This window comes from Pinus tabuliformis, chromosome J, assembly GCF_031772625.1.
Source record: "Pinus tabuliformis cultivar Carrire ecotype Pingquan chromosome J, CPIR1, whole genome shotgun sequence".
Taxonomy (NCBI): Eukaryota; Viridiplantae; Streptophyta; class Pinopsida; order Pinales; family Pinaceae; genus Pinus; species Pinus tabuliformis.
In genome coordinates, this window is record NC_142295.1 from 106,936,736 (window position 1) to 106,959,155 (window position 22,420).

Here is a 22,420-nt window from a genome sequence, read left to right on the forward strand (position 1 = left end):
ATACAAAAGAGTGACGACTGCCTACTGCATCATGTTTTGATCTCCTTGCTTCTCTTCGTTGATGACTTGGTCTTGTTGGCCTCTACTCCTAAGGGATTACAATTGACAAAATGGTGTGTTGGCCAGTTTCTGTGACCTTCGTCAACTGATGGTCAACTTGAGTAAAACCAAGGTTTTGATCTTCAATGCCTCGAAGAACTCTATTGTAGATCTACACTTCTACTACCACGAGACAGAGATTGAGATCACCACATCTTACACCTACTTGGGGGTGCTGTTCATAGGGCCCAAATTTGGTATGCGATAGGCACTCCAACCTTGACCTAGTAAAGGTTACTGCTCCCTAGCTCTCATTGAGCGACAATGCTTCTAGGCATAGTTCCAGGACATCTTCTCCAAGATCCACCTCATGGAGGCCATTATCTGACCCACAGTCCTCTATGGCTCTAAGATCTGGGTACCCAGTTTACTATAGTTAGGTTGGCCTACAATGAGGAGAGTCTAGACCCTACTTCTTTGATGTATCATTCGTTGCAAATGCACAGTTTCACAACCCATTATGTAGGCAGAGTTCGGGGTCCACCCATTTCGCCTTGAGGTCCTTTTTTGCTTGGTCTCTTTCCTCCATCGAGTCAGGACTTATAGAGATTCTGCTACTGGGAGAGGGAGATACCCATATCTTGCACTTTGTTCTTTGGAGGCCATCACTTTGGCTACCCTGTCAAGTCATGCTCATGGATGATTCAAAGAGGCTTCTTAGCTCCTTTAGTCAATGACCATCTCCTCAGAATGCCTTCCTCCATTTAGTTTCTCCCTTGACGGACCAACAAATCTCTTATCGAATTGATAGACACTGAATCAGGCCATCATAGAGGATATCTATGGATTATACATTTAGGTCACTTAGACAACCCCCTCGATGAGCCTTGACTCAACTATGTCCTTCTACCTAGAGCATTTTTTGGAGTTGCATGATGGCCTCATTGTCCAACCCCCTTATACTCGTAGGTACTAAATGCACTCACTTAAGATCCCACTAGGGCAGCTTCGAGTTGGGTCCCATTGACTTTGGGTGGAGATGAATTACCGTATACCACAATCCAATAGGGTCTCCAGTTGTGCCATCTACAAGAGCCAAAGATTTCCCTCATTTTTTGATGCCCCATATACTATGAGATCAGAGGATGTAATCGTTGACTATATAGAGAGTTTGGAGGATCCCTCTCCTAACTAGAGATGCCTAGTCCTCTTCATCAGGGATATATTTAGACGCAAATCTCAGATCCTAACTACTCCATCTCACTCAGCGATTATTTAGATGATCACATCATACATTCATGTTGATCTGACTAATTGGAGTAACAAGTGACGCGCTGAGTTCTAGGGTATTTTAGATAGTTGAGCAGTGAGACCTCGAGTCTCCCCTCACCCCCCCCATTTGGGAGGCCAAGCATTACCCTCCAGACTGTTATGGAGGTGCCGAACAACACATCAATTCACTCACACCCAAAGCATCAGAGGGTTTAGTACTAGACGGTTCCAAAACAGCCCCGCCCCCCCTCCCCCCCACTCGACGGGTTCCTCCTTAGCCCCAACGGAGCAGCTGGAGACTTATCCAAAACTTATTTCCTTTGGTGTCAAATATTAGGAGTATCCCTCGCTCCTACATCCACCACAAGATCATGCAGCTAGACTCCTCGTTGCATCCAGGGGGCTCCGATAGCGAGCCAGTGCCACTTTCGTCCCCCTCACCGTTGGCTATCAAACTCGGGACTCTTGACATCATTGACTTCCAACCATGGAATTATTCACACGATCTAGTTATATACATGTCTATGAGGCTGTTCTATTATTGTATCCTTATTTACTTCATTTTATCCTAGATTTAGCTTTGGCATTTTCTAGGAGTTGCATTTGCACTCCCACATTGTACTCATACTGGTTGTATCCTTCTGTCCCATTGACCTATTTATGGTCATTCGTTGGACATTAATAAAATTATATTATCTTATCTCACTCAAGCTAACGCCTATAAATAGGACACAATTGATCACTAGTCACAACCCTTAGCATGATCCTCAATGTCGAATTTACAATCAATGTCCCACTAATTCACATAACTAATTATATAACCATTTTATTCCTTAGACTATTCAAAAAGGGTTGCTTACATTATACAGAAAGGGACAGCCAAGTCAAACTTGATCACTATGTAGAAGGCCCATAGAACAGAAAGCTACGCGTGATAGTAATTTATTTTCTATTTTTGAGAAATCATATTTCAAACAATATTTCAATTTGAGGAATATTTTTGTCTGAGACGTGGCATGCAAATTTTTTGCTTATTGCACAGTTAATTCAATTCTTGTTCACTTTGTGAAGAATTTCTTGAATTAAAGAGTAGACAAACCTTATATTACTCATGAACTTTGTTGCAGGCTTCTGGTGCTTATGTATTTCGCCCCAACAGTTCAAGCTGCTTTCCTCTAGGGGGATCAAGTGATCAGGTCTGTGATAATTTGGTCCTGTATTGATGTAGTGAATAAAAACTGGATTGTATTCTTAGACATGTCCATCATATTGAAATATTGAATTCATCATTCATCAATATCTTTAACATGCAATAGCATTCATTTTCTTTTTCTTCCAGTCAAGGATGGTCTGGAATCTGAACTTAAATTTGGCACGTCTTTTCTATTTTATATAAGTAACCATTCCTTGCAACTTCAAAGACTGCCATTTGCAATATGTTTTCCTTTATCATGTTTAGAGTGAAAGATTTTTTTGTATAAGTGATTCTGGATTGAGCAGGCTATACAGTCAGTTATACAAGGAGATATTGTGAGTGAAGTACATCAACAGTTTTCTCCTTGGGTCTCGCAGGTTTGTATTTATAACTATTTATGCCATCTAATTCTATATTGATCTTGAAGTTCCATGCAACTGGTTGCAACCATTTTTAAAAGGCCATGCTTAATTTAATAAAAGATCTTAATAATATAGAGTAAATGTTTTCTTAAATTGATTTTATTTTGTAATCACGAGTGCCATTGTCTGCTATGTAGTGATTATGTCTGGATCTTTGTAATGGAAATATTCAAGGAGCTGAAAGGCCAAATTTTTTGGGGAAGGGAATGAATGATCTCCATTACTGTACATGCTAAAATTACAAAAGAACTTTTGTGATGAATACTGATTTCGTATCACCTGATAGTTTTTAGGGACTATCAATTGACATGATATTCTTGTTTGTTTGTCATAGGAAACATTGTTGCCTAGTTTATATTATTGACAATTGATGTACCCTAGATGGTCACAGTAGCATCGTTTAATGAGTTATTCCGATAAGAGTGGGGATAAAGCTGACAGAATGAAATGAAAGTTGTGCAGGTAGTTAGGTTGTACAAGAATGCAGAGGATGCTGAAATTGATTTCCTGGTACATTCCTTGTGAAATATTTGCATTTATATTATTATTTAATATAGCTTTGTTTCTTTTTATCAATCATTCTTAACTCCTTTTATTACCAGGGCATGACAGAACCTTATCCTTTTTTCTTTCTTGTATATGTGTGAAGTAATTCCTTTCTGTTGAAAGGATTCTCATTTCTTCAGCGAAAACTTTGTTAGAGAAAGCCAAGTAACACATATCTTACAGTTGCACTCATATCACATCTGATCCTCTAGCTGATCATCTTCATCAAAATTTTATGTCACAAATAAGTTAAAGGATAATAAAGTAATTAAAATAACTCAAAAAATGGCACTGCATTGTTTCATGTTTTCAGACACAAGTTATGGTAATGTTTTTTCTTACACACAGGCTCATATAGAAGCCTCAGCAAATCTTGTGGCAACACAGCATTCTTCTAAGAAATGGGACTGTTTGATGTATCTGTACACCATGAAAAGGGGGAAATTTGGGACTGGGTTGTATTTTGATGTCTGTAAAAGTAGTATAATCAGGGTGGGTTAATGCATGTTGCCACCTTTGTAAAAAATGTAAAAAATGGACTTTATATGATTGCAATCTCAGATTAATCATCAAAGTCTAGTTGCATATTTTTGGTTCTTGAAAGGAGAAATAAATGAAATTAGTTCTTTGCTTGTGCTATCTTTATGTAACTGATATCATTATCCATAATCTTCCTTGCATCGTCTTGCATTTTTTTCTTTTTATTTTTCACATTTTCCCTTGAATTTTTTTGCATCAAACCCTTCTATCATTTTTCCAATTATTGATTTAAACTAGTGCATAAGTTGTAACAATTCCCTTTTTTACTCATCTTGCCATTGATAAGGTCACAATTTACAGGTTGGGCCAATTCCAGTTGATGACAATCTAGGGAAAGAGATAGTAGTACGATTCATGACAAACCTTTCATCAAATGGAGAATTCTTCACAGATTCCAACGGTCGGGATTTTCTAAAGAGAGTAAGTTCTATTGATTATCATCTAATATTGTTTTGTTATGCTTAACAATGTATCAACATAGTAATTCTTTCTCTCTGTCTTGGAAGTTTTAAAAAGGCTATTCTATTTCCTACTTGTTATGATATCATGGTTGAATTGTTCTTGAGGCTTGATATTTAATTTGGAGTATAGTACCATTCCCATATTATACTTGGGATAATTGGCATACTTAACATATTTGATAGTATGAAGACACAAAAAGAACATCTTTAATGTATGAAAAGATATTCACGAGTATGATGAGTATATTTGGTTTAGGATGGCACATTCAATGACTACCTGCCAATACTTGCAAGTATGAAGAGCATTGATCACACAATACTCCATCGGTGCAAGCAAGACAAGTATTGACCACCCAATACTTGTTCAATGCATGGAAAGTACAGAGTTGAAACTTGAATACTCAGCATACTCCTGAGTATTATAATTTTGATTTGGGGTGTCCTTTTGTCTCCATTTCACAATTCTTATTTTTATTTGTATTTTATAGTAATTTTTTTTTTCATCATATGGATCCCTCTTTCATGCTCGTTTTGAGGATCACATCATAGCATCAACTTTCAGAATGTAGTGGACATTATTTAACAAGAGATGGAATTAACTTGAATACTATTTGCCAGATTAGCAAGTACATTTCTTTTAGAGAAGTTGACCTTATGGCAGATTTCTTCTAATCTTTGGACAAAAACTTTTCTATGCTAAATCTGGCAACCAGTCTCATGTTATAGATCTTGTTTGCAATGGATGGACATGTGAAAAAAGCTTACAGTGGAAGACATTTACCTACACCTATAGAGATGTCAGTACTAAGTAGACATATTCAGAATACAGTGTAATTGCTCTAATAAATTTTCTTCGTGTAATTATTAAAGTATGAGCATGATAACATCACAAATTTTCACCTGTCCAAGTTCAGAGATGAAATTGTGTAAAACAAGGTTACAAAAAGCACAGATGTGTGAGTGTGTGAGCTCATACACATTATAGTCAATTGCATTTGATGATCACTGTCATTCTTTCAAGGGGAATGGATCATTCTATGCCTCCAAAATCCACTATCTTCTTGGGCGTTCTTTAACTTCATTTGTATCCTTGGAATTGCCAGTGAAGTGAATGATCTTAGCTGGAAAAACTGGGATCCACTCACAAAAACTAGCATCCACTGCTTAAAAGCACAGTTCCATTCTTTTCTTTCCTTGGTTGAATTATATGCTCCTTATATCCCTGAGATTTTGCAAAGGGCCCACAATATCATGGAAGCACCACATAGAGGACCCTGAGGTAAATGGCCAATCAAAACCTCGAACTCTTGAGCACAAAATGCTATAAATTCCATGGGCAGACTATTGACACAACGGGGAAATCCAAAGTCTTCAATATCTGGCCCCAACACATTAGTGAAGGAAGCTCATATGACTAGTGTAATATTCCCGAATGGAAATTAACAACAAATACCAAAGCAATGTACAAGGAACAACAAGAAAATGGAACTACAACACCACAAAATCAACATGCAACTGAAAGCAGCAAGTAAATCTGAGCCATCTATTAATCAGTACATAGAGTAGAGAGGAACAATAAAACCTAGGTTTGCTAGGAAAGCTAAGCAAAACTCAGAAAGATGTGGCTTCCCTCCAATGTAAAATCTGCTAAATGACTGAAGTGGGTGGCTCAATGACTAAATGGTTGCTAGCTGTTGGTTGGAACAGTGATTTCAGGGCTGAATACTCCTCAGAATGCTTTGAAAATTTAGCACCGGACTCCTCTCCCAAAACCCACAAAAACCCGGAAATGGTTCAGGCTAAATCCAAGCGATGAGGAAGCCCTCCAAGTGGTGTAGATGATTTCTCAGGCTCACAGAGTGCACTGTTGTCGCTCAGATTGTATAGGCACAATGCGGCAACGACTCCGGGCAAGGGCTGTCAATGTGATCCCCGCCCACTCCGTTCTAGCTTTCTCCCAACAATGCGGGGTAGTCCCTATGGAAGATAGAAATGAACGACAAGTTGGCGACCAACGAGTCCAGGAGACATGATTGAATGGCCTAGCCACTTGGTTGATTTAGTAAGCGCTTAGTGATTAGATTGAATTCTTAATGAGACCAGTGCCTAATGGAGTTAATTAGTTTTAAATCAATTAGAGACCAAGTAACCAGATGAACAACCACTGGTTAATGAATGACTATCCTATATGGTATGCAAATCCTATGACTTAGGTGTGATGTAAGAATCTTGGTTACTTTTAATTAGATGCCTATTCTAGGTGTATCCTTCCTCTTAACTATTTTGAAACTAGTCTCTAGAGTAGGTTGTGAGAAAGAGGCCAAGGGGAAGCAAGCAAAGGCTTGATTAATGATACCTCCCCTTAGGTACTAACTACCCAGTGCATCCAACGCTACAGAGACTGTGGCTTTGACAATTGCAAGGTCACCGTGTTAACCACTAAAGAGATGCTAGGCTCCTCAAGCTAGGTGAGAAAGGTGTTCCTATCTTTCTATCAACCAGGCTTATGCTTGGAGGTAAGTTATTAATGCAAGACTAATCTTAAGATGAGATGCAAGATGAATGAGTGATTCTTAAGGTGAGATTACTTAAATGTTTTTTTAAGTATTTAGTTATGATTTACTTCAAATCAAGATATCAAGTACTTAACAATGCTTAGAAAAGGTAATCTCAACCGCAAGACAAGTGTTTAAATTCAACAGTGCCAACAAGAGATACCAAGAAATGATAATAATCCACTTAGATTAGTTAGCCAATGAGACAATACAAAGTGCCAATGATAATTATCCAAAAGAGACAATAAGAATGTAAATGTTCTTAGCCAATATTTCTCAACAATTAGCTTCTTCAATGTTAACAAGACAATTATTAAGAGATATGCTATTAGATCCACCAACTCTCAAGCCAAGAATACTTAGATCTTAGATGCAAATGTCACAATGATTACCAATTAGATTTTTAATTAGCCAAGATCACAAATTGCTCAATGATATTCTTTAAACACAATTAGGAAAAGTTACTTCAATGCCAATTAGATTGATAGAGACAATTAGATCTTCCAAAAGACAAGTGATGTAACTTTAACCATTCAACAAGATACCATTTGAAAGTTAAAGTGCTTTTAGAGAGTGAGCTTATGAGTGCAAACCTGTAACTTTAAAGATCATGTAAAAAAACTCACAAGAGACAAGAGAATATTAGTATCCTTATCCATAACACAATAGAACATTTTTTTCCCACAATGAACTATTAGAGCATGAGAAATAGAAAACACTTATGTCATGTATGTTCCAATTAAATTCAAATGAGAAGTAAGTAAACTCTTTGAAAGCAGTAGACAAATTATGAGAGCAGTGAGCTAACAGTGAGTAAACTTACGCCAAATGTGTCATTTAATGAGCAATAAACTCTTAGGACAGCAGTGAATAACCTTAATTTTAGAGCACTTTTAGATGCAAAATGAGATGCCAAATGCAAGTGATAGAAACCAAATGCCAAATCACTTTTCAAATCACCAAATTCTCAGTGTTTAGGCCTTCTAAAGATGCAAATGTATTATGAATATAATTCATAACAAGTAAATAAATAAAATAAATGTAAATATTAAATAATTAAATATTGATTATGTTACAGTTAAATAGTCATTAAATTATGTGAAAAGGCATGTCTAAAAGACATGCCCATTCACGAAAGGACACCTGCTTAGGTATATATATGCGGGTCCTCATTGTAACATTCATCACTTATACATTATATATATATATATATATATATTTTAATTATTTCAAATACATCTTGTGTATTTTTACATTCAAGTCTACAAGCTATCAGTTTTTATGCTTCAGTGGTATCAGAGCCATGGCGCACAATATAATCATGCGGGTATTTGAACGTTGTTCGCCGCATAATGTGCCATTACATTCACGTCTTGAATGTGTTGAGCAGTTTAGTAAAATTCAAGAAGCATTTCAGCGTTTAGAAAAATCATGTGCAGAAGCTACAACATGTTTTAAGAAAAGTTATGCGGAAATCGATAATAAGGAAGATGATAGCGACAATAAAGAAACAAAACAAGGTGAAGCATTAGATGATTATAATATTGAAGATGAAGATGTTGCAGAAAATGATCAAGATGATCCAGATGAAGTTTATCTTGATGTGGATGGGAATGATACAGATCAAGATGATGATACAGTTGTTGATGATGAAGATGCAGAGATTACTTATTTTGAGGATGAAAAGGAAGTGAATTCTGATAATAGAGAGAAGGATATGAATTCACACAGTAAAAGTGGTTATGAGAAAAATGAGGAGTCTTTTCACATGTCTTGTTGTAATCCCAAAGTAATGTCAATACCTACGAAAGATAATTGGTACTATACAACATGTAGGAAAAAGAAGAACCCAAGCCATAATTACAACAATGTTTGTTTGCTACATTTGAGAAAATTAAGCTCAACTGCCTGTATCACAATGGGAAAGGTTAGAAAGAGCCCTTGCATCTTCAAATGCATGCCCAACTAGTAGTACAAGGACAACAAACTCCTTGAATCAAGACATACATGCCAGCAGCAAGAACTTGCAGCAATTGAGAGGAAAGAAAACAATCTTGTTACAACAAACACAGATTTACAAATCGAATTGGATCTCGTAGAATTACAAACAGAGCTCAATCCATTGCCATCTGATACAGGAACAATAATTGAGGACAATAAACTGGATTGGGACAAGATCATTATTGATCCAACGTTTAATTTCGATGGCAATCCTGAAATTGAAACTGCTAGTCCTTGGGATCTGTTCTTTGTGGATTCTCATGATGGAGCTCATGTCATTGATAATCCTAACAATCCTAATTCCTCAAGGATTGGGCCCCAAAACCAGGCATCTGAGGAATTGGAAACATTGGCCCTAATTAAGACACCAACTTCAAAAAGGAAATCTTCAGTTCAATCACCTTCTACTCATTTGCCAAGGGAGAATCATCGCTATTCACATGCTTCATCTGAAGGGTCAGTAGATAAACAGGGTTGGCTGAACAATAAAGATCAGAGACAGGTAGATTCATCAAGTAGTGAAGGAGGCACCATGCCTGAAATTCAGGATCTTAGAAGGACTGATTACATGTCTGAAGACTCTTCAGCTGTACAAATGTATAACACTGAAAAGATTCTAAAGGGATATATTGCGTTGTGGTCCCAAAGGATGAAATGTAACTCAGAAACTACAGATGAAGCATCTGTCAGTATCCAACAAGCAAGAACTTGGCTCTTGGGAACTGTTTATTTTGGTGCTCCATCAGTTTGTTGCTGGCTATGTATATCCCAAATTGCTGCTGCATCGACCCTCCTTGCGGTCTCCTCCAGCAGACAGTCCGTTGACAATACGTTGACTACACTAACTGTTCCGCCGATCCCTCATGCTCGACATACCTGCTCGACAGCCAGACTACAATGGAACACGCCCATAAACTATCTGTATATGCTGTCACTCCCCGCCCTTCACACGAATTCGCTGTTAATTAAAAAAAAAATTGTTGCCACCGTCATAGGGTATGTCCGCGGTCAAACACTGGGTCATACGTACGTGATCCCCGGTGATACGTCAGATCGGTTTAAATACGGTCGTGACATAAATAATGGTGGTATATATAATTGTGGTGATATATATATATATATATCCAAGGCATAGTTATACAATGGTTAAATTCGACCATTGTCTGTCCATCTCACCTTTTGTTGATTTGCGACAACCCTATTTTTGGTTAGAACGATTCCGGGTGAGACGTACAAATTGTGCAATCCTCTTACGCACAAGTCTTTCCAGATTTCTGGCGTTTATTCCATCGTGGTTCGAACCGAGCCTGTGCAGACAAAAATGCTCGTGGATAATTAACGGTGAACATAGCGTGGAACAAAAAAAAGGAGTTAACATATAAAAAGTTAATATATAATACATATATAAAGTTATATTTATGTAATTATTTTATATATATATATATATTAACAAAAAGAAAAAATATAGAGTTGTTTAAAAAAAAAATTGAGTTATTAAAAAAGAAAAAAAAAGTTATTAAAAAAAAATAAAATTCCAAGGGAATATTACTGATGAGCTATAAGACGAGAGGATGATTAGATTATACACATCGAGACGACAGACACTAAGTGAAGAAAATACAGAGCATTAAAGCTTTGAGGACAAAGCTTTTGAAGGAAGGGGCTATGCTACGAATATAATTCATAACAAGTAAATAAATAAAATAAATGTAAATATTAAATAATTAAATATTGATTATGTTAAATAGTCATTAAGTTAAGTGAAAAAGCATGTCTAAAAGACATGCCCATTCACGAAAGGACACCTGCTTAGGTATATATGTGCGGGTCCTCATTGTAACATTCATCACTTATACATTATATATAGATAATAAATTATTATGTCAAATACATCTTGTGTATTTTTACATTCAAGTCTGCAAGCTATCAGTTTTTATGCTTCAAAATGCCACTGTTTTACTTCAGGTTTTAGAATGCAGTCATAGAAAACATGACAGTCATCAATTCTTCATGAAATCAAGCCCAAAATAGATGCCCAACTTATGAAATGAATTCCTTAATATGTTAAGCAATTAATGAATTTTTTTATGGTACTTTTATGGTTTTTTATCACTGTTATGAAAAGATAAGACTGCTGAAGTAAACAGTGAGGGAAAATGAGGGTTAGATCGTGCAAACCTATAGGCCTTTTGGCCTAGAAGATAACCCACTTGCCAAAATCCTTCTAGTGAGATGGCTACCTATAAACACAGGATTTTAACCCAAACTACCAATATTAGCTTCAGAAATCAAAATGACTAAATAGAGATGGAAAGAGGGACAAAGAGGGCTAGAAATCCAAGAACTAGCCAAGGGAAGGCAGCGGCTAGGGAGGAAGGCCTAATCGGGCCTAAGCTAGGGAAAAACAAGGCCTTAGAGGCCACGCCAAGCCTCATTGAGCCTGCCGCCAAGAGGATAGAGGCCTTCTAGGCCTGCTGCAAGCCCTAAGAGGGTTGCCGCCAAAGGGAAGAAAAGGCCGAGGAAGAGCGAGGGCTGAAAAGGGGCTGTGACAAGGAGAAGATGGGCAGACAGAGGAGGCCGAGGGCAAAGGAGGCAGAAGCAAGGGTGGAAAAGGGCTGACAAAGGGATAAGTGTTGGAAAATCAGAAAGGGAGAAAGATTTGCTTATGTTAATAATTACTTGTGATATTCTTATGTTCTTATTAACTTTCTTATGTTCTTTTATCTTTGTTTCATCAAGCAATTATCAAAAGCAAAACATGAAGATCAGGGACATCAGATGTAGGCAGACAACTGGGGCTAAAACCCCTATATAGCGGAAAACCTAGTCAATGAACTATTCCTTCAGTAGATTCAAAAACAAGATGAGATAGACCAAGATTCTAGACCCACAGACCTTCCTCCACCAAGTCAACCCTTCCTCCTCGTAAATACCCTTTTCTTAGTCTTTCAAATGTCAGCACTTTAAAGTGCAACTTCAATCCAGAACTTCGATCTAGCAGCAGAATTTTCGGCCTAGCTACTCCAGAATTTCGGCCTCCCCAACAACTGTAAAATTTCAACCTTCTAGCAAAACTCCAGAACTTCGAACATTTGAGATGAGAGAGAGAGAAATCGAATTCTTGACCTTGAAAGAGACCTTCTTCTTTGCCCTTAGACTTGTCCTCTTCTTCCTTGGAATTTTGCACTTTTCCAACTACAATCTTTTGCAAATCGAACTTGGTTGACTTGCTCTATAAATGAGGTTGAGTTGCTCCAATATATAGGTTTTTAGTGAGGTCGAATTACCCTGTTTGAGGCCGACTTGGTGGAGGAGGCCTAGAAGACCTAAAATATAATAAAATAAATTTCTTCTTTGAAAAATAAATCCCAAGAAGGGTTCTTTACATTATGACATGGACAAGGACACTTGACATAAACCCTAGAGGCCTTCAATGGAGGCTTTGACCTAAAACAATTGAACCAAGCATGAAACCCATGCTTTAATAAGTCAATTTAATAATAATAAAATTGCAGTAGCATGATCCAGATTATCCACAGTATCATGTTCATTCTGTCGACGTTTCCAACCCCAAAGGGGGTCCATCATCAGGACTAATTTTAGAATATGATTGATATTCTAAAATTAGTCCTGATGGACCCCCTTTGGGGTTTGAAACGTCGACAAAATGAACATGATACTGTGGATAATCCGGATCATGCTACTCCAAGAAACAACCAAAAAAGCTTAAAATCTAAAATAAAATTGCATTTTTCTTTCTTTTGACAAATACATTATATTGTGACTTAAATACATTTATGAAGACCGAACCTAGTTACATTCTTCAACACTCCCTCTTAACTAGGGAGGTATTCATAATTACAACTATATAGAGGTACATGGAAGATCTCCAATATGAACTACAAAGAGTTCAGGGACACTTATTGCCACAAGCTAGATACCTGACCAGGGTTATCTATCTAGGTGGGACTAAGATGGACTCAAGCTTTCAGCCACTCTAGGTACCATCAGGCTTGCTAACCATCAATCTATGGATCTAGGTGAATATCCAAGGTCAGAGCTCCATGACCAACGCCACCCTCCGTCTTTGGGCTCTAGACATCAACACATAGGCCAACCAGATGTCCTCCCAAGCATCCACCATTAGATGCTTCAAATCTCCCTATCAAACTAGATATATCCATTTGTCCAAGCATGCTTCCAGAGTGTTCAAACTTTTTATGGAGAGATTTAGTTGTACAAACCCCAATCAATAATAAGCTTTCAAATATACATACAAGTAAACACAAAGCTTCAGGGTCTTCATTCATTAGGATGTTGCATATATCATTATCAAGTTATCCAAATCTTTTCATTCAATTCTTTTCAAATTTTTTTCTTAAATTCAAGGTGTTCACTGTCAGAGCCATCAAAACAATCAAATACTTTAGACATCAAATACCTAAACCTGGTTAGGTTCATAATCAGTAAGACACATATACTTCTAAACTTCAACTTCTTGCTAGGGTTTTGTTACAAACCCTAGAGTACAATATAAAGTAACTTAGATCAGTCTCATTCTATCTATGGCCTCAATATATATGACAAATTCTACTATGATCCATTACAAACCTTAGATTCCATCTTAGAGACACAAAGCCTTAGATATCAACAATTCAATCAAATAACAATTCTACTATACAATTTAGACTCTACTAGGGTTTGTTGCACACCCTAGATTTAATCATCATATCAGAAACAATATCATCATATCCTAGAATATCAAACTTCTACTAGGGCTTAGTTACAAACCCTAGAATTTACAAACTATGAGTATCAACAATTAGGTTAACATATATACATATCTAGGATTTCATAATCATGCACAAGCATATCACAACAATATCTACTAGGCAAACCCAAGACACAAATATCAATACATTAAAGTTAGACATACAACAATTTTGACTAGGCTAGGGTTTCGATTAGACAAACAAACATACACCTAGGGCTCCATTCCTAGGATCTTACTATAGATATTATAAGGGTTTTGGTCATAAACCCTAATTTACCAAACCCTAAAGGTCTAAGGCTTCATTTTAAACATTAACAACAAACCCTAAAGGACTAGGGTTTTTACAATACCAAGACTCTAAACAAGAGAATAGGATTTCTAGACTTCATCATTAACCCTAAGTAGACTAGGGTTTCATAACTATAGACATACCCTTAGGTTACGGTTTTATAGAGAACCTTTTAGGGTTCCATACGAATGATCAAAATATAATGAGGGTAGATTCAATCTAATGATTAGTCACCCAAACAAGAATCTCTTACGATTCAAAACCCTAGACATAACAATCTTAGTAATGTAGAACAAAATTTAAAGGAAAAATGATCATTATAACAAAGCTTATAGGCTAAGACATACCTCAAGTTGTTCCTTAACAAACCTTGTATGACATCAATTCTTGAAGGGCAAAACTTGTTTCATGTTTCAAGTCTATCCTTTGAATTCTCCTCCTTGAGTATTCAATAAGCTTTCCTAACACAAAAAATATAAAAGGTTATATAATTCAAACAAGTCTTGATGTGAGAAACCAAACATGAAAAGATGAAGCAAAGAACATAATACTTATCTTTTGGTATTTTGGTGGAGGCTCCCTTGTAACTCCCTCCTCCCACATCTACGCAAGCAACCGGCGAGCTGTTGGAATTTCTAAGTTTAACCCGTTAGAAATTCTTCCTATACTATCTGATTTATTTCTTCCTACTTGTTCAATTACTTAACAAGTTATTTACCATGTAAATACTGAAAATAAATACAAGTACAATATCAACACATACAGATCATCAACTGAAAGTAAACAAGCACACAAGTGACACCGTTGTTTTTGGACTAATGTCCTCGGAAAAACCTAATGCGGGAAAACCGGTGCAGCTATTCAGAGGGTTTTATTATTATGCAGTTTCAGAATACAACCTGGGTGCCAGAAATGGCTCACCCAATAGAGAATGCCCTCGGCAGTAGTACCTCTCAGTCGGAGATAGATATTCTAGCTAAAACACCAGATGAACGATCCCATAGCAACAATACAACTTCTGTTGCTCTGCGTCACTCTGATAGGGACTGCGTCACCCTATTCGGCTCTCCAGCTCTTAGTCTGTCCTAGGAAATGTTCCCAGCGCTGCCTCTAGGCCCTGCGTCAACCTCTCTGACCCAACGTCAACCTCTCTTGGCTCTGCGTCAACTTCTGGAGCCTCTGCGTCAGCCCCTGGACCCTCTGCATCTCATACGCTAGCCCTCTCTGGTTCTGCGCAGCTCCTAGTTGCCTCTGCATGGCCTCTAGCTAGCTTTGCGTCCCTCTCCCGGCTCTGTGCTGATCCTCCTGGTACTAACTCTGCCTCTATGCTATGTATTCACTACCCCTCAGCTGCAACTCTGATCACTCACTCAATTTCCCCAGCAAACCCTGCCCTACAAAATTGAGTTCTTGATCTCTCTCGGTGTGTTCTCCAACTGACCCTTAAGCCTCCTCTTATACTTTTCTCGTTGGTCCATCAACGACCAAGATTAAATCTCTAATCAACAGTTAAGATTAGATTTGGCTTGATCCATGACTTTTGGACCATTCTAATCCAATTTTATATTACTACCCATTAATATTTTATTTTTCCTAAGTTTAGACTTAGGAACTCCATTAAAAATACTAATGATTTTAATATCTCCCAAACCGGTTAGATTCTGCCCAAACCATTTTTGGGTCTTGGAGATTTCATGTGCTTTAGCCTCACCACCAATTTTCGTGGCTAGAGCACATTCGATGCTACCCCAAATCAACACTCCCTCTTAGCGAGGACTGTGCTCTAGTAATACTCCTCACTGAGTATCACCATGATCATCCAGCATCGGTCCCTGTGTTGATGCTAGGCCTCCCCGCCCAACATCCTCTGTACTGCTGCCCATGGCCCTGCCACTGCCACTGCTGCATCTGTACGACAGCTCCCTCTGCATCCGTGCTGCTGCCCATGGCCCTGCCACTGCCACTGCTGCATCTGCACTGCATCCCCTCTCATCATGCTGCATCGTGCTACCCATAGCACTACCACTGCTAATTGCTGCACTGCAACTCAGTTACTGAGAAGTAAGTAACTGATCCTCCCAACTCTGACATCTCTGTCAGGCTAGAAACACTCCTGATGCTGAAGCTCCCTCTGTCGCTGACAAGTGCTCCCTCTACTGACCTCTGCGCTGTTGCAACAACTCCATGCATCTCGCACTGTTGCCTCACGCTGTCCCAGGACTCCTGCACTGTAGCACCCTCTGTCACTCCATCCGCATCCGTCTCTACCGACATTCGCCAATCCTGCTACTTCTCTTCGGGGCTCCCATAGCAAGGTATAATCCAAGAGGTTGGGTACCTCAAGGATCCTGCCCCTCATCGTCTATAGTCCGTCTGACTACAGCTCAATGTCTCCCCACTTCCTCTCAAGTGGCGCATGAGCACTCATGGCACAATCGTCATCTGTCTCCACTTCTTTCTCTGCCCTCGCTGCGCTGCCTTGGTCTCAGAAGCCTCTCCCTTACTCTTCTTCCTTGGACACTGGTTTGCATAGTGACCTAGTTCCCCACAATGGAAGCATTTGACCTTGGAGAGGTCCTTCTTCTTTCTCTTCTCCTGCTTTCCTGCAGATGCAAGAGCCGCATCTTCTTCTTCCTCCTTCTTGATTCTGACCCCTTTTCTGCTACTCCCTGCCTTGGTCACTTGTCTGATCTCTTCTTGACGAAGAGCCGCCCACAGTTCCTCCCAATCTGGATGGATAGACCTGCCCAGTATGCTCTGGACAAATACCTCCCAATCCTCTGAGACTGCGTTCAATGTGGTCTTCTCCGTCAGTTTCTGATCCGGCGTGGCCCCTATGGAAGTTAGTTGATCACGGATCTCCTTCAATCCACTGAGGAAGACATCTATCTGCTCTCCTTTCTGCATCTGGTATGGCTGCAACTGATTTTCAAGTAACATCTTCCTCTACACGGAAGAATGCTGGTACAATTTCTTCAGGGCCTCCCACATCTCATTTGTTGTCCTTCTCGGTAATATGCGGCATGACATGATCCTTGACCCCATCAAGGATGATGCACTTTGCCCTGGCCATTGCCTCTTCGTACTTATCATTTTCAGCTGGGTCAACTGGGATCGCTATCATTTTCAAGATGAAGTGCTTGATGCGATACCTGTCTAGAATGGACAAGATCCTGGCCTTCTAGACTACGAAGTTGGAAGCTCTGTCCAGTCTATCTTGATCTCTTAGCCCATTCACTGCCATCTTGTTGCTCTTCTTCCGACTCCTCTGAGTCTCTTTACTTCCCTCCTGGAAGTCCTCGGTTTGACTCCCTCTGAGTCTCGATTTCCTTTCTGGAAATCCCTCCTCCTTGGTCTTGCCCTGTTAGGTACTGTTCTGACCACAGTACCCCACCAGCTTCGCTCCGCAAATTATCCGCAACCCCCTATACCTCAGCAACTTGAAGAACTGAGCCTCTAGGCTCTGCGCAATCCCGACACTGGCAAAATCTGCACCTCCTGGCCATAGTGTCAATCCTTCTTGGCTGAGAAAGATGACTGGGCATTGCGTAGGTCAAGTCTGCTCCTCTCTGCCACTGCGCTGATCCTCCTCCTGGCTTGAACTGATGACGCAGGCACTCTGCGTCACCCCTTCCTTGTTGCTTTTTGCTAGGAACAACTTCTGTCACTCGGGACAACTGTTTTCTGCTGCTACTGCTCTGCTTGGCTGATGCCTTCAGTTATCCTATGATCTGCAACCACGCTTTGATACCATGTTAGAATTTCTATGTTTAACCCGTTAGAAAGTCTTCCTGTACTATCTGATTTATTTCTTCCTACTTGTTCAATTACTTAACAAGTTATTTACCATGTAAATACTGAAAATAAATACAAGTACAATATCAACATAGACATATCATTAATTGAAAGTAAACAAGCACACAAGTGACACCGTTGTTTTTGGACTAATGTCCCCGGGAAAAACTAATGTGGGAAAACCGGTGCAGCTGTTCAGAGGGTTTTATTATTATGCAATTTCAGAATACAGCCTACTTGCCAGAAATGGCTCACCCAACAGAGAATGCCCTCGGCCGTAGTACCTCTCAGTCAGAGACAGATATTCCGGCTAAAACACCGGATGAACTATCCCACAATAACAATGCAGCTTTTGTTGCTCTGCGTCACTCTAATAGGGACTGTGTCACCCTATCCGGCTCTACAATTCTCAGTCTGTCCCATGAAATGTTCCCAGCGCTGCCTCTAGGCCTTGCATCAACCTCTCTGGCCTAGCGTTAGCCTCTATGGGCTCTGCATCAGCTTCTGGACCCTCTCTGTTTTTGCGCAGCTCTTGGCTGCCTCCGCGTGGCTTCTAGCTGGTTCTGTGTCCCTCTCCCGGCTCTGTGCTGATCCTCCTGGTACTAACTCTGCCTCTATGCTATGTATTCACTGCCCCTCAGTTGCAACTCTGATCACTCACTCAATTTCCTCAGCAAACCCTGCCCTAGAAAATTGAGTTCTTGATCTCTCTCGGTGTGTTCTCCAACTGACCCTCAAGCCTCCTCTTATACTTTTCTCGTTGGTCCATCAACGACCAAGATTAAATCTCTAATCAATGACTAAGATTAGATTTGGCTTGATCCATGACTTTTTGACCATTCTAACCCAATTTTATATTAATACCCATTAAAATAAGTAAAAGGCCCTTCAGAAGAGCTATAAAGCCCTCTGGGAGGAGGGGGGAGGGAGTTTGAACCGAAAACTCCTGAGTTTAGACTTAGGAACTCCATTAAAAATATTAATTATTTTAATATCTCCCAAACCGGTTAGATTCTACCCAAACCATTTTTGGGTCTTAGAGATCTCATGTGCTTTAGCCTCTCCACCAATTTTCGTGGCTAGAGCACATCCGATGCTACCCCAAATCAACACCAGCCGAGGTAAACATGCGACGATAAGCCACTATGATATGATTCCACCTCCTAACTCATGTTAAGGAAGTGGAACCGTTAGGAACACACCATACAAACATTCAACATCAACTTCAAGACCCTCAGGAACCAATCCAACACTTCAGACAGCTTGCCCTTGGGTCCCATTGAAATTTTGGACAACTTAAGCCTCCGTCGCTCTCATGCTATAGGCATGACAACATCCAAAAACCCAGAGTTTCTCTCACAGGCTTGCCTACCAGCGTCGAGAGACTCATTTAGTCAGTGCTATGCTGGCGTCCCAGGATTTGAGCGACTTTTTTAGCCCAGAGCCCAGGCCACTGCCCAGAATTGAACCATCTCTTTAGAACAGTAAAATAACATGGAAATGGCAGTACTAAAGCAAATACTTGTTTAAGACCTTGACTGGACCCCTACTAGCCATGACAGGCATTTCTTCAAACATATCACAAATATGTAAACTACAGGTGTAAAGAACAGTTTTGAGCATAAGTGTGACGCCCTGGTGACTCGGGCAGGGCGTGCACGACGGTTGGCACGAAAGTGAGGTGACCCGCGGGCGAGCCGGGCGGGCGAACCGTGCACGGCGACCCGGCGGGCGAACAAACTTGACGACGGTCGGGTGGCGAGCTGGGTGAAGGCGCGCCCACCCACCGGGCGGACACACACGAGAGTCGGGTGGAACGGCGAGCTGGGCAGAAGCGCGCCCACCCACCGGGCGGACATACACAGAAGTCAGATGGAGCGGCGAGCTGGGCAGAAGCGCGCCCACCCATCGGGCGGACACACACGGGAGTCGGGTGGAAGGCGAGCTGGGCAGAAGCGCGCCCACCCACCGGGCGAACGCACATGAACGGAATGGCGAGCTGGACAGAAGCGCGCCGGGTAGACACATGACGGTTGGGCGGCGAGCCGGGCGAAGGCGCGCCCGCCCGCCGGGTAGACAGACACACGACGGAGGTTGGGCGGCGAGCTGGGCGAAGGTGCGCCCGCCCGCCGGGCAAACTGACACAGCGGTGAACACGGGCACGAGTAGGGCGCGGCGTGCGACGATGAACGGAGAGCCGGTTGAAGGATCGACAGGTCGACCCGAGGGCGACCCGCACCAAACGGGCGGGCGACCCAAGGGCGAACCTTACCCGGGCGCAGGTGACGAGACGGGGACATGGGCAAAGGCAGAGCGGACACAAGTGAACACGAGTGGACGCGAACCGAGCATGAGCGACAGTCGACACAAGGGCGCGGGTAGCGATGAACAGTGGGCAAAAGGCTCGCGGATTAAGGAACACAGAACCGAAGTTATAAGGGCGTGGTCGCCCTTGCCTTAAAGCAAGGGCCGACCCGCCCCTCAAGGATAATTCGGGGTTTCGTAGAGTTGAAGTAAGGGCGTCGGCCGAAATAATAGAAGCCCCTAGAGGCGAGCTGGGCGACTATAAGAAGGCGAGCTCATTGTGACAAAGGAGGCAAGCAAGTCTTGAGCGTTCTCTCCATACGCAAAAGACAGAAACAGAAATGCGCACTCTCTTGTAGTGCGAATCTATTGAGTTGAACGCAGGTTGGGTTATCGGGTGAGGCCGAACAGTTGAACAGTGAGAACGGGTGGGCAGTTCGAGCAGAGTAAACGGTGAGGCGGATCTTGGTCACGGTGACTTGGTTCAGGGCGGCACGTTAAGTGCGCAGGTCAGGTTGGAGGTTAGAGCTCGGACGAGCTACTTCATATGGTATCGGTGCACAAAGGCGGAGTCTGTTATATAACCAGCAGTGCGTAACCGGGCGGCGAGTTGAGAGCTCGGGTGAGCCAACTCGGCCGCGGGTCAGTGTTGCAGGAAACGGGCGGGTGACCTGTTATATGTTCGGTGGAGGGCGCAGAACCGGTCGGCGAGTCAGTGCTCGGGCGAGCCAACTCGGCCGCGGGTCGCGCTAACTGTTGGACTGTTGTATATTCGGTGGAGTGTGCAGAACCGGCCGACGAGTTAGCGCTCTGGTGAGCCAACTCGGCCGCGGGTCGCACTATTGTAGACGGGCGTTTGCCCGAATTGTAACCTTGATAAAAGGGCGGTCGTGGAGTTGCCCGACACCAGTTTGTATATTGTTGGATGTGCGGCCGAGACTTCAGTCCGGCGCACCATTGTAATCATTTGTGATTTGGTTATGATATAATTCGGTTGGGCGAACTCTTGGGGAGTTGCCCCTCCCATAAATCTTGATGTGTTGGTTATTATTGTGGTGTTGATTTATGTTAAATATTAATGAAGAGTTATGTTAATGTTTAATGAAGATTAATGCTCGTGGTAAAAATAAGTTAAGTATTTGTGTTTGAGGCGTAGTCCATAAACGTGCGATCGGAAGATTGGGCGTTCGGTGGTGCCGCGCACCGCCCAATTAGAAAAAAAAAGATTGGGGGCGTGACAGGTGGTATCAGAGCTCGGTCAGCGAGCTAGTTCAAGTATTTTTAACTTAGACAAGGTTGTCTCGGTTGAAAGGAAATTGAAGGTGAATCTGCATACAGGTGACTTGGGGAACGGTGGATGGTCGGGACAAGATCACGAAAGAAGATGGCTGCTGATTCTCAAGCTGGGTCCAGTCACACAATGAAGGAGCCTGCTAAGGATCCTCATCATGAATTCATGGATAAAGTATTCGAAAGAATGGAGTCATTGGAATCTGCCTGGAGCCAAGATGTGAGCTCGCTTGTTAAAGAGCGAGAAGCCATTCTGAAACTCAGGGAGGAGTTGGTGGAACTCCGCGCACAGAATGAAGAACTCAAGAGGCAGTATGAGTTCACGGAATTCATGTGCACTCAACTAGAAGGAAGAGTTAAGGAAGTCGAGGAATCAAGAGACCAAGGTCTCGCAGAAATCACTAACTTGAAAGGGGCTCTTGACAAGGTATGTAAGAACCTCGAACAAGCTAATGATGAAATTGCAATCATGAAAAGGGCCATGAAGCATAACTCGGGTGGAGGAGTGCCTCATGTAAAGGTCAAGGAGCCGGAATCCTATGACAGTACAAGGAGTGCGAAGACACTTGGGAACTTTTTATGGGACATGGAGCAGTACCTAGAACGGTTGAGTCTACCCGATGGTGAGACCCAAGTCAAGGTGGCCGCTCAGTTTCTAACAAACGATGCCAAGATGTGGTGGCGCAGGAGGGTGGATCAAATCATCAATGGCAGTGCTGAAGAGATCACTTCTTGGAACGATATGAAGAAGGCCCTGTAGACCCACTTCAGTCCGCAAGATGAAACATGGGAGGCAAGGACAAAGATCAAGTTTATCAAACAAACCGGAAGCTTGCAGACATATCAACGGGAGTTCTCAAGCGCAGCTCTAGAACTTCCCGATATGGCCGAGAAGGACAAGGTGTTCAACTTTATTATTGGGTTGAAGCCTTGGGCC

The 22,420-nt window shown here is 41.3% G+C and overlaps 1 protein-coding gene across 4 annotated transcripts in view; it reads left to right on the forward strand.

Moving 5' to 3' along the window:
* The window catches only part of LOC149225757 (alpha-mannosidase-like), a 535,348-nt gene that overhangs the window by 190,172 nt on the left and 322,756 nt on the right, over positions 1–22,420 (forward strand). For all 4 annotated transcript variants that reach the window (XR_016247700.1, XM_089377304.1, XM_089377305.1 and 1 more), the window contains exons 18-21: positions 2,439–2,507; positions 2,812–2,883; positions 3,391–3,438; positions 4,315–4,434. Coding sequence is in view for 3 of the 4 variants with exons in the window: in XM_089377304.1 (XP_089233430.1) it covers positions 2,439–2,507; positions 2,812–2,883; positions 3,391–3,438; positions 4,315–4,434 (309 nt within the window). In the remaining variant the exon portion in view is untranslated. The remainder of the gene's footprint in view (positions 1–2,438; positions 2,508–2,811; positions 2,884–3,390; positions 3,439–4,314; positions 4,435–22,420) is intronic.